Genomic DNA, 12,305 nt, shown 5'->3' on the forward strand with positions numbered 1-12,305 from the left:
TGCATGTCATTCTCGGTCTTTCTGTCAGCTGAGACCGGCACATGGAGCAAGTGAGTGTGAGAGAGAGCTAATGAGCTCACTTATTTGTGGTTAGCATTCAGTGCTGTGATGTTGGGGGGAGGGGCCTGTGGTTGATTGACAAGTGGGCTGAGGCCCCAGTAGGGGGATGGTCAGAAAGGGTGTGATTAGGCAAACAAAAGGTACTGTATGTCATGATAGAATGGAGAAAGAGAGGAAATGGAATAGGAAGATCTGAAAGAGTGACCATAATGACCCTGCAGACCTGCGACTGGTCATTTGAATACACCTTTTTTTCTTGTAAACATTTATGTTTGATTACAACACATGGAAAACTCTGAATTGATACAGAATGGTCTCTCATTTATCTTCACTGATGTACTTAATGGTCTGTCTAGTCCTGAAATGGAAACTTTTCAAGTCAAGCCAACTGGTTTTCATTCAAATTTCAGCCTTGCGTATACAATCAGCATGCATTTGTGCAAGAAAACCTCGGGCCATCCTTAAAAATATTTTGGTTTGCCGTAACAGTTTCTAATTGTTATTTAATATATATATATTAAATAACAATTAGAAAACCTGTATAAACTGAACACCAAAGAATAATATTATAGCGGTAATATTATAGGCCTATTCATGTAACGGGTGCGCTGCCAATAACGCGCCTAAGCTGTCAGAACTGGGAAAAGTAATGATTATGTCAAATATATCAAGGAGACATTTCAATTGTTTATTAATAAACAAGTGTTTTCTGTGTCAAAGATGAAGTCGACGATGCTGACGCGATCTTCGCAGTAGTGAACGCGCCAGAGAGAAATGCACATTTCATTACATAAGCAGAGAGCAGTCTGTTTTCTTTCGTTTTGTTTAAAAGTGTACATTTCATGCTTTTTTATATATAGGCCTATATATATGTCTCAGGTCTGTGAGGCAAGTAGCTTATACGCTGAGTTTTGGTTCATTTAAGAGACCAGCTCCAGTTCACGCGCCGGCGACTCCGTGTCCTGATTATATTGCCTTATTTAGCCTACCTCTTATTTATTAAATACAGGAAATTGGTTGATGAAACATTGATCAAAATGAAGATACAATTAATACAAAACGAAATTCACTTTAAAGACAGACTTTCTACAAAAACAAACTTAATGAAGTGGTTAAAATCATGTCTGCCCACTCCATTTGTCTTCCGATATTTTCGGGATCATCTTATCTTATTCATGCTATTCACTTTTCATATAATCAACATGAAATTTAAAAAATATATATTATTTTATTTAAACATGAATATGAAACTAAATCGTTTTTTAATGACTGCGGGCTACAACACAGGCCTATTAGACAGTAGCCTACAGAGAAATTTACTGTCGGAGCATTGCCGGTGAGCATGTGGGGGAGAGATACAATTTTCGATCAATCATCGAATTTTATTTTGCTTGATATGCCCATTCTTAATATTTGGTGTTTTAAATGCCTGTTTGAGATCTCTGTGAAGTTTTAATTGCCGCTTTCAGAGCGGTCACGTCCGTAACATTGTTTCTTCCTCATAAATGCCAACACGAAAAATAAAATAAAATTAATAGGCTATTATGTTCTGTGGAGAGCCGATCCCTCTTCATCCGGTGGGTATATTAGCCTACTTTTGGTTTGCGCAGTGTAATTCATAGAATTAGCCTACTAAAACATATTTTTCGTGGATCTGAGTGTCGCGATTTCGCTTTCATTTCGCATAGGCCTACAGCCTACACAGCCCTTATAATCATAGATGACGCCACGGGTTTTTATTTAAAAGAAAGAGCGTAGCCTATGTAGGCCTATTTATTCACAATAAAATATAATTAATATCATTTTATTGCATTTGTATTAGTTGTTTGAAGAGTAAAAAAAAAAATCGGTCGGTCTTAACGCAAGTTTACAATCGGCAAGTCGGTCGGACTAAAAGGGAAAAAAAAATAAATAATTGGGTCGGACTTAAATTGACTGGGTCGGTCGGGTTACGGCAAACAAGAATATTTTTAAGGATGGCCTCATGTGTGCTTTATAAATGGTCCTACTGTGAAATGTCAATCATTACTGTGTAAATGTGCCCTTTAAAGGAGAGAAGATGGGGGAGGTCTCACTGTAGAAAACGTCTGGGGGTCTCAGATACAGCCCAGTGGGGTTCGGGTTACCAATCACTGTTATTGATACAGAAACTCTCTTGTTCTGCTCAACAAAGTCGACCGTGACACATTCACAACTATGTGCATCAGTGCTCTTACTTAGACACATGAATTTTTTGGAAATGGTCCAGAATATTGTTTGTAATCTTTGAAAAAGATAAATTTATAACACTACTTTAGAATAATAATAACTTTATGAGATTTTTTAACATTAATATGAGTTCCCCTAGCCACCCCTTGTTATTCTTATGGTCCCCCCGTGGCTAGAAATGGCGATAGGTGTAAACCAAGCCCTGGGTACCCTGCTCCGCCTTTGAGCAAATTAAAGCTCAGATGGGCCAATCTGGAATCTTCCCTAAATGTCGTCATACGGGGAAAGGTTACCTCCCCTTTCTCTGCTTTTCCCGCCCAGAGAATTTAGCCCGCCTATGAGAAAATGAGCTACGACCGTGCGAGCGCGATATTGTTTTTTCCTTGAGAGACATCATGGCTTGCAAACGAGCGAAGCATGGCAATTGCTCAGTGTTTGAATGTACAAATGAACAAAAAAGTATTTTTTTAGTTCCTTCATCCGAGCCTCTGAAGAACCAGTGGGTTCATTTTATTTTCTCTGTAGCTCGTTAGCTACATGATAATAACTATAACAGCATACATAAACAAACCAACTAAAGTACCGTATCCAGACACAATATTTTAAACTAACCATTCGGAGACGTCCTGCTGTAGCCGCTGAGTTGCAACTTCTTCAGGTGCTTCTCCATCCGGATCAGATTCTGGGTCAAACTGGAAAGCTTGAACGACTGCGTGTCTACGAGCCATTGCAATACATCCACTGTAAACATTAGCGCATGGTACCGTGGCCACAAGCTAGTCAAGGCCACACCCTCACCCTCCACCATGCCCCGCCTCTCTCCTCCTCATTAGCATTTAAAGCTACAGACACAGAAATGGCACGTCCTAAGGAAAGCTCACTGTGGGACTGCCTCGTAATTGCTGTAATTCTGCACCAAGGCTGAATTTCTATATATTATATATATTCTGCAGACATTAATTCAGTCACACAATTCTTTAAAAAACGTTCTATTATGATTATTTGGTGCTCAAGAAACCTTTTTCTTATTATTATCAATGTTGAAAACATTTGTGTTTTGATGAATAGAGAGTTCAAAAGAACGTAATTTATTTCAAATAGAAATCCTTTTAACCTTATAAATGTCTTTACTGTCAGTTTTGATCAAATTAATGCTTCCTTGATGAATAAAAGTGTCTCAAAAAAATGTACTGACCTCAAACTTTTGAACAGTAGTGTATGTCATATGATAAAATAACAGAAAATGAGAATGTTATGTCTCACAGTGTCATGTTTTACTCTGCTGCCCCTCACAGGATGACTGTAAGAACTACGTCCGTCTGCTGGAGTTTTTGGAAGACGGACGCATATATGCCTGTGGGACCTTCGCCTTTGATCCCCAGTGTGGTTTTATTGTAAGTGTGCATGTTTCCACAACTACACTGACTCAAGTATCCTCATACTATTTCATAGGACAGTTAAATAGAAATGTGTCAGTTGATGAAACGTCAACACGTGCAAAATATGGCGGGTATACATATGCTGTGTGTGTACGGAGTGTGGCAGATGACCTTCACTAAACCTTTTACCCTAGAATGATTGACAGCTTTCCACCTGCGGTATATGTGGTATATAAGCAACCTGTGTACTCCTCTCTCTCTATTACTCCTTTCTTCATCCCATTTTTGCTCATTTCTTTTAAATTTAAGGACAGACAATTATTACATTTGTCTGTGTTCGCTGCCTCATTTAGAACATCTCTTCATTCTCTCTGGAGAAACATGATGACGGTAGCATGATGATGGAGACAGGGAAGGGGAAATGCCCCTTTGAGCCCAGCCAGCATTACACCGCTGTCATGGCAGGTATGAAACACACGTTTACTTAGCTATCTAAATGAGGGCATAATACGGTAGACGTCTATTGTTTTGTACACTGTAAAGGTAATTATACGTCAACCCTAACCCTAAATTAAAACTTATAAATATTCTTATAAATATATTTTCCAATTGAGGATGTGATGATGCTTTCTCTCCCTTAAACTTAAACCTTGCAGAAACCTTTCTGCATATTTGGATCATCATCAATACATTATTTAGTGTATTTATAAAGCAGTTTTACTTCTTAAAGTAAAGAAATAAATACAGAAATAAAATGTATTTAAAAAAAAAAAATGTTTTACTCTTCACCTTCTGCTCTCTCTCTCTCTCTCTCTCTCTCTCTCTCTCTCTCAGGAGGGATCCTTTACACTGCCGCCACAAGTAACTTCCTTGGCACAATGTATGACATTTCCAGGGCAACGGGCATCGAGCAGGAACGCATCCGGACTGAGCAATCAATCAACTGGCTTAGTGGTAAGACACTCATCCATCTATCCATCCATCCATCCATCCATCATTCCAGACACAGGCATTTACACATTAAAGCCAACATTTAATTAGAATTTACACTCAGATTGTTTATACTGTAACTACAGTCTTCTTGACTTCTGCTTGTTTCTGAACTCAGATCCAGAGTTTGTCAGTTCTGCCTTCATCCAAGAGGATGAGAAGAACAATCCTGCTGGTGAAGATGACAAAATTTACTTCTTCTTCACTGAGGTGGCTAAAGAGTATGACCTCTACACCAAAGTCAAAGTGCCCAGAGTTGCCAGGGTCTGTAAGGTAGGAACTAGACCTAGTGTGTTTCTTGTCTCGAGTCTTTTTCTGGCTTTGCTTGCGATGTCTCAGAGGGATGTTGTACAGTAGTTCTGCTCTCAGTTGATATGTTACGTAATTGTACTGTTCCACTTGAGTTCATATTTCTTCAGTCATAAAGTTCCTCTATTCTTTGCCATCTGTCTGTGTTTCATCACCCATTTTATATCATACCTGATTTATTTTGGTATCTCGCTCTGTTTTCTAGTCTGATGTAGGTGGTATGAAGACTCTGCAGAGGCGGTGGACGACGTTTCTGAAGGCTCAGCTGGTGTGTGAAGATCGAGCAAGTGGACAGCGCTTTAATGTTCTGACTGATGTGTTTACTGTACAGCACCAGCCTGGAGACCCCAGCAGCACACACTTCTATGGCATATTCACCTCACAGTGGTACTTTCATCTGTTTCGCCTCTGACCTGTTTCTGAGCTGATCTCATCTCTTCAGAACCATTTCCTTTCTTTGCTTTTCATTTCTCTATTGATCTTGTGTGTGTTCTGTTGTGTAGGGAAAGAGAGGAGCTGTCAGCCGTGTGTGTGTACAGTCTGGAGGAGATCACTAAGGTGATGAACGGACCCTTTAAAGAGCTGAAGAAGAGCTGTGAGAACTGGATTAACCCGGAGCCCATTCCAACACCACGACCAGGACAGGTATACAACTGCACCCTTACTACCATACCATATGATATGATATGATATTATACGATACATGTGGTACTATATCATACTGTGCTATTTTATTCACAGTACATACATGTAACATATGCTAGTGTTAAGAGCTAGTAAGAGCTGTGCAAGTAAACTTCACTCCCCTGGCCTCAAGAGCCGTGCTAGCAAATGATGCTTGAGGCTGCGGTCTTTACTAGTCTATACTATATAGAATAGAATATAATATTGTACAATACATTAGTACTGTACTATGCTGTTTTATACAATACATACAGTAAATTGCGTTGTTTTATTATACGAAACATAGAGAACAATACTATTCTTTTCTTCCCACCTTATTTTTAATGTAAGAGTGAACTTGGTCATTTGTAAATTGAATGTTCGGCTTCTTGGTATTTCTTACCATATTCTTTTAATGTGTTGTAATTATAAACATACTGGTTTGTAGTGCAGATAGTTTTACCATTTACTACACTAGTTATTTACCTTTAGCGGCTAATGAATCAAAAGTCTCACACATTCAGAGTCTTTTACAATACATACAGTACAGTACCATGCTATGTAATATTGTGCAATATATACATATAATACAATACAATGCAAAACAATGCAATGCTATACTATAATACAAAAATGCATGTAATCTACACATTGTAAGGCTGGAATAAACTACTTGACTTTTGCTCAGATTTTTACCCTGATTTGCAGCCTATTGGAGTCCATGCTAGTTGCTGAAAGTCATAACCAGTCTGCAGATTTTGGGTAGCCGAAGTAGACAGATTTCTCAAAAATTCATGTAGTGTATAATGAACACTGCCTCAGACTTCATCTATGTTTGATATTTTAAGCCAATTTTAGAACAAATACTGTAGTATATGACACACCTAACTGACTCTAAAGCCACTGACCGTTCCCGTTGCAATCTGTAAAGGCCATATTTATGTGTGACCACATATACCTACCCAAGACGCATCCACATGCGTTTGGCTTGATTTGTTTTGTTTGAGCTAAGTCGCTACAACAACTGCTGCAGTCAGTTCCTGTACTGTACTTCCATGTTTTTTTTATCTGTCATGCGTCGCCTATTAAGGAGGCGCATGTTTCTGTGTGAGTTTGATGTGTTTGGAATGACTTGATAGTGTGATAGAATGTGATCCTCAGTCTTTTAGTGTATGATGCCATTTTTCTCTGTAACCAATTAGAAAGTCAGCAAGTGTATGATATCTAGTGTTTTAAAATCTGTACAGATTTTCCAGCCTTTATGTTTATGTATTTGGTAGACACTTTAATCCAAAGTAACTAGCAGTGTACAAGATATATATATTATCAGTATTTGTGTTCACAAGGAGAAATTAACCCCTTGACCTTCGAGTTGCTAGCATCATGTTTCACTCAGTATCATTACTGTCGGCTTTAAATCTGTAATAATCTATTTCCTCTCTTCTTTTATCACTCAGTGTTTGAATAGTGCTCTGAAGGAGCAGGGCTTTGAGTCCTCCCTGAAGCTGCCTGATAAAGTGCTGACGTTCACACGTGATCACCCGCTCATGGAGAACAGTGTGGTGGCGGCACCATTAATGATCAGAAATGGCATCACATACACTAAACTTGCCGTTACCTTAATAACGCCCTCCAGTGACACGAAGCAACAAACGGCCACTGTTTTGCACCTTGGAACAGGTAAGAGAGATTAAACAGTCGAGTTATTTATTGTCACTCGAGTGTGGATTGAAATGCTTGATTCAGTTTAATAATGTGTGGTTTAAATACATGTGTGTGTATTTATAGATCATGGAGAGCTACACAAAGTCGCTGTAGTTGGTCCAAATGCAACTCTTATTGAGGAAGTCCCCCTGTTTTCTGCACAGGAGCCAGTGAATAACATATTGCTATACAAAGTAATAACATGCAGGTTTTATATTGTTTTATTGTAGTTTTTTGTGCTATAAAACAATAGTGCATCTTTAACTTAAAGACGAGTGAATGCATAACTGACCCTCTGTTTCTCTGCTGTAGGATGAGGCTCTGGTGGGTTCTCCTCTCTCTCTGGTGAAGGTACCCATAGTGGGTTGTTCTCTGTACTCTACCTGCGAGGTGTGTGCACGTGCCCGAGGCCTTGGCTGTGTATGGAGGAATAAAGAGGGAGCTTGTGCTATGGCGAAGTATGCTACACACAAACACAAATTCACATAAAGACATATGAGGAGACACAGAAGCAGTTGGCTTTTCCTTTGCTCGTTGTCCTTCTTCCTTGTTCGTCACGTAGTTCCATTTATGTTTCAGGGCAGGAGAAGTGGTAGAATCAGAAGATTTGGTCAGGCAATGCAACAAAGGTGAAGGTAAGTTTGACTGTCTGTCACTGTGGCAACAAAGACAATAATTTCATCTCAGTGTGTATAAATGAACTAGAAATACTTTTTCAGTAAATACACTTGAGCAGGCTAAAAGCCAACTAAAAGCAGAAATGACTCTTAGAAAAATGTGCAAAATGTATTTTAAGAATAAAAACCAAATATACACAGTTTTTTGAGAATTTTTTTTTATTTAATCTATGTTCATCTCTCATTCTTAAAGAATAGTTTGAAATTATGTTGAATTATTATTATTATTATTATTGAATGAATTGAATGATTATGAAAAGTTTTCTACCAATTAAATTGAATTGGAATGAAATGAAAATATAATATTGGATTCTATATATATATATATATATATATATATATATACATATATATATATATATATATATATATATATACATATATATATATATATATATATATATATATATATACACACTGAATAATGGCTGCTTAAAACTCAGCTTTACCATGACAGAAATAAATTACATTTTTAAATATATTAAAATAGAAAACAGTTATTTTAAATTGTAATAATATTTCACTGACTCACAATTTTTGTAGTTTTAATTGTATTTTTGATCAGATAAATGCAGCCTTGGTGAAAATATATATAGAGAGATAGAGAGAAAGGGGGTCATTATATTGCGGGTCCTTGGCATTTACATTTTTTTTGCAATAAAAAATAATTGTGACCTAATCATCTGTGTCCCACTTTTTCTCTGTATCTTTAGGTCTTTGTTCTCCACCTGTAATTGAAATGCGTGTGGAAGAGGGTCTGCGCGTCCTGCTTTCGTGTGTGCAGGTGTCTCCTCGTCCTTGCCGCTGGGAGAATCCCCCTGGCAGTCACACCCGCCGCCACAACTATGACCTGGAGGTGCAGGTCACAGCGGAGAGCCTGGGCACATACACGTGCCTATGTGATGAAGTGGGCAGAGATCAGCCACCCTGTCGCAAAGCCGAGTACCAACTGACCCTTGAAAACCCCAGCATGGGGGGGAACGTGGCCATTGCGGGTAACCGACACTTCCTGGCCTCGCACATCATTTTTTTCGTCATAGGTTTTGTATTGGGTGTCATCCTGTTGTTTCTAATTTACAAACGGCAAGGTGGCATGAGAGGGAGCGGGCACTCATCGTCCACATCAGAAAAGGGGCGGGACTTGCTTCCTTCAACAGACACGCCGCAGTCTCCAAGCAGCGCCAGTCTGTTGTCGGAGGCTGTTCCGTTAACAGAGAAAAGGAACGGGACGCTGAACGGACACAGTATGCACCCAGGTGGGCACAACGGCAGGCATATTTACACCAACACAAGTGGACTGAAACTGCAGGAGTCAGCTGTGAACCTGGCAGAGGAGCTGGATGGTAGAGAAAGGGCGGGGCCAGATGGAGAGGAGGAGGGACTAGGGGAGGTGCTTAGTGAGTTGGAGGAGGAGTTTTCTAAAATGCCTTGCCTAAGAGGAGCACCACTGGCACAGTGCGAAGAAAGCTCGATCTGATGACTGGCACACATGTGATCTTTGAAACTAAACTCTGTGAAAGGCTCACAAACACAGATGGAGGGCTGGAGGAGAAGAGGAAAGCAGACAATCAAAGAAACTGATACACATTCCAAATATACGATTAACAATGCGCAGTTACACAAAGAAGCACATACACGACTGACTCCTCTACTACTCTATAACATCACCAACCAGTCCTTTCACTCCTGTGTACATAACATGCTGTGTAGATCTGTGTCTATCCTACTGTTTTTGCATGTGTTTGATAAGACGGATGGGCGGAACCATGAGCGGGCGTTTCTTATAGCACTTTTGTGTACCGTCCTCAAAGCCATGCGCACACACACGGACATACAGTACACGGTCTTTGTATCTGTGTGTGTAAGTCTGTAGTTGCTTGGTCTGTTTCCTCTTTAAGGATTCAAAAGTCCAAAAGATCCGCAGACCTGAGCAGTGCAAAGCCGTGAAGAATCTGCTCATCCTGGGCCGATTACTGAAGTAAAATGATTTGATTTGTCACCAAAAAGGGCTCTGTGACTGATGCTTCACAGCAGCAAATAATGACTGTATGATGGAGATACTGGAAACATGATTTTTTTGCCTTATAGATAAAGAGGTACTGTGGCCTATGGCATGGCTGGATTATAGGGTCTTTGCCAGGGAAAGGGGCACAAAGGAGCCCTCAGAACATTCAGTACGAGCTGATTCCTTGGGCCCCTTGGTGAAGGATATATGGAAATAATGACTAAAATGGACCGCCAAAGAGTGTGCCCTCATGGGACCATGATTCGGTCCTGACATAGTGCCCAAGTCTTAAAGGGTTAGTTCGCCCAATAATGAAAATTGGAAAAAAAATGAAGGAGTCAGACAGCTCTCAGATTTCATTAAAAATATCTTAATTTGTGTTCCGAAGATGAACGAAAGTCTCACGGGGTTGGAACAACATGAGGGTGAGTAATTACTGAAAGAATTTTCATTTTTGGGTGAACTAACCCTTTAATGGAGAGAGACAATGAGTAACAAAGGTATTTAGCAATCTTCTCTCAGTAGGAGAGAGCATGTCGAACCTGTGAACTGATAGCAGATGGTGAGAATTGGACTTTATTTGTCCACTGCAAAATAAACCAACCACATGTTTTGTGGTGTCAAACCACTGCCATCTGTATAGGGACCAGATGTAGCATGTTCTGTTCATAATAATCTGCACAGACGAAGGACCACAAGACAATGGTGATGATGTCGCTTTAAATCGTTTAGCATGAAATTGTCAAAACGGAAACGAAGTGTGAAGGAAATGATTGATTGTTTTGAGTTTCCCTTTAAGGACAGAGGATGTGCCGTTTAAAGGTATATTTATCCCCACTAAAGTGCATGAGACAAAGTAGCCATGAATACGGAGCTACAGATTTGTTATAATATGATCAGGGGCTACGGCGTTACCTAAAGCACTCCTAGTACAAAGAGTGTTCTACAAATGTAGCCATAATGATGCCTGTTGCAGGAGTATGTAAATATCTGTGAATATAAAAGAAAATGTGAGAAAGGTCTTTTAAACGTGTTTTTATTCTCTATTTTCACCACTAGAGGGGGTTCAGTCCCTCTGCCATCTTAAATGTTGGACCACCATATCCTGCCATATCCTGCCATTTTCCAGTAGAATAACTTGGATCTACCTTACATTCTCCATTTATTTATTTTGTAATTTTTGTAAAACAAATATTTGTAACATTATGTCAAGCAAAGTGAAGGTAACACTCTGGATTATGTACAATACATCTTGTCTTCTGAATAGATCTCTTTGTCAGCGCTTAAAATAATAAAAACAGGTACATTTAACCCCATAAATTTCTCTTTCACAAAATCCTGATCTTCTTTTGTGTTTAAGGTGATAGTTTATAACAAGCATTCACCCTCGTAATGACCCGTAATAAATATGCTGTAGTTAGACTTGTCCGCAATGGTTTTTATGTTAATTTTCATTTAAAAAAAAAAACAAAAAAAAAAAAACAGATCAGTTAGTGTTACATGCTCTTTGTTTGCTTATTCTGAATAAATAAATATGTTAATTGATGTACAGATATGTTGTATTCTAAGTTTCTATTTTTATAATTTATATATGATGAAGATAAATGTACATTTGTGTTTGAAACATTTATTGAAGGTGTTTGTGTGTGAATGGCTGTATGTGTGAATGCCTTGTGATGCTCTTTGGAATAAAATAAAATAAAAACTACCTCTCAAGATGGTGTTTTTTTTAAAAAAAAATTATTATCCTTTTCAAACAGTTAAATGCTATAGTAAAAAAAACAAAAACAAAAAAAAAACAATGATATTGTTTGGAGAATAGCCAGCTGTTTATTTCATTTAAACATCCCATCATATTTCATTTTAATTAAACAGATTATTTGCTAGCTCTGTAAAAAGTGTGCAACTTTAAAAGTGACAGCATTTAAGTCATATGAGTTTATGCAATGATTCAGTCATCTTTTATAAAAAAAAAAAGAAAGAAAATCACAATGAATTGCATTTAGAGCTTTTTCTTTATTTTCTTTCTACAAAATTCACATAATGAGGAATAGAGAGGAAAGAGTACATTTTAAAATGGCTATGGTCTCAAAGAGAATGGGTTGATGAATATGAAAAATAATAATAATAATGATTTTCCTGATGTACCTCATTTAAATGAACACAAAGTTTGATCACGAAAGCCATCAGACTGAACAACTGTGAATACGTATAGGCCTACTTATTATACTAACAAAAAATAAGTATATTTCAAGTTCAATTTTTAAGTACTGTATTCTTATATGAATAGTATAGGCCTACATGTAAGTG

General features: G+C 38.3%; 1 protein-coding gene across 2 annotated transcripts in view; it reads left to right on the plus strand.

Annotated features, from left to right (window-relative positions):
• sema4f (sema domain, immunoglobulin domain (Ig), transmembrane domain (TM) and short cytoplasmic domain, (semaphorin) 4F) overlaps positions 1-11,709 on the plus strand; it is a 72,232-nt gene extending 60,523 nt beyond the window's left edge. For both annotated transcript variants that reach the window (XM_079866304.1, XM_079866305.1), the window contains exons 4-14: positions 3,564-3,662; positions 4,001-4,112; positions 4,482-4,601; positions 4,756-4,910; positions 5,152-5,333; positions 5,450-5,591; positions 7,067-7,289; positions 7,398-7,507; positions 7,626-7,771; positions 7,893-7,948; positions 8,704-11,709. In XM_079866304.1, the coding sequence (XP_079722430.1) occupies positions 3,564-3,662; positions 4,001-4,112; positions 4,482-4,601; positions 4,756-4,910; positions 5,152-5,333; positions 5,450-5,591; positions 7,067-7,289; positions 7,398-7,507; positions 7,626-7,771; positions 7,893-7,948; positions 8,704-9,467 (2,109 nt within the window). In that variant the 3' untranslated portion in view covers positions 9,468-11,709. The remainder of the gene's footprint in view (positions 1-3,563; positions 3,663-4,000; positions 4,113-4,481; positions 4,602-4,755; positions 4,911-5,151; positions 5,334-5,449; positions 5,592-7,066; positions 7,290-7,397; positions 7,508-7,625; positions 7,772-7,892; positions 7,949-8,703) is intronic.
• The last annotated feature ends 596 nt before the right edge of the window (positions 11,710-12,305 follow it).

The sequence above is a fragment of the Squalius cephalus genome, assembly GCF_949319135.1.
Source record: "Squalius cephalus genome assembly, chromosome: 3".
Lineage (NCBI taxonomy): Eukaryota > Metazoa > Chordata > Actinopteri > Cypriniformes > Leuciscidae > Squalius > Squalius cephalus.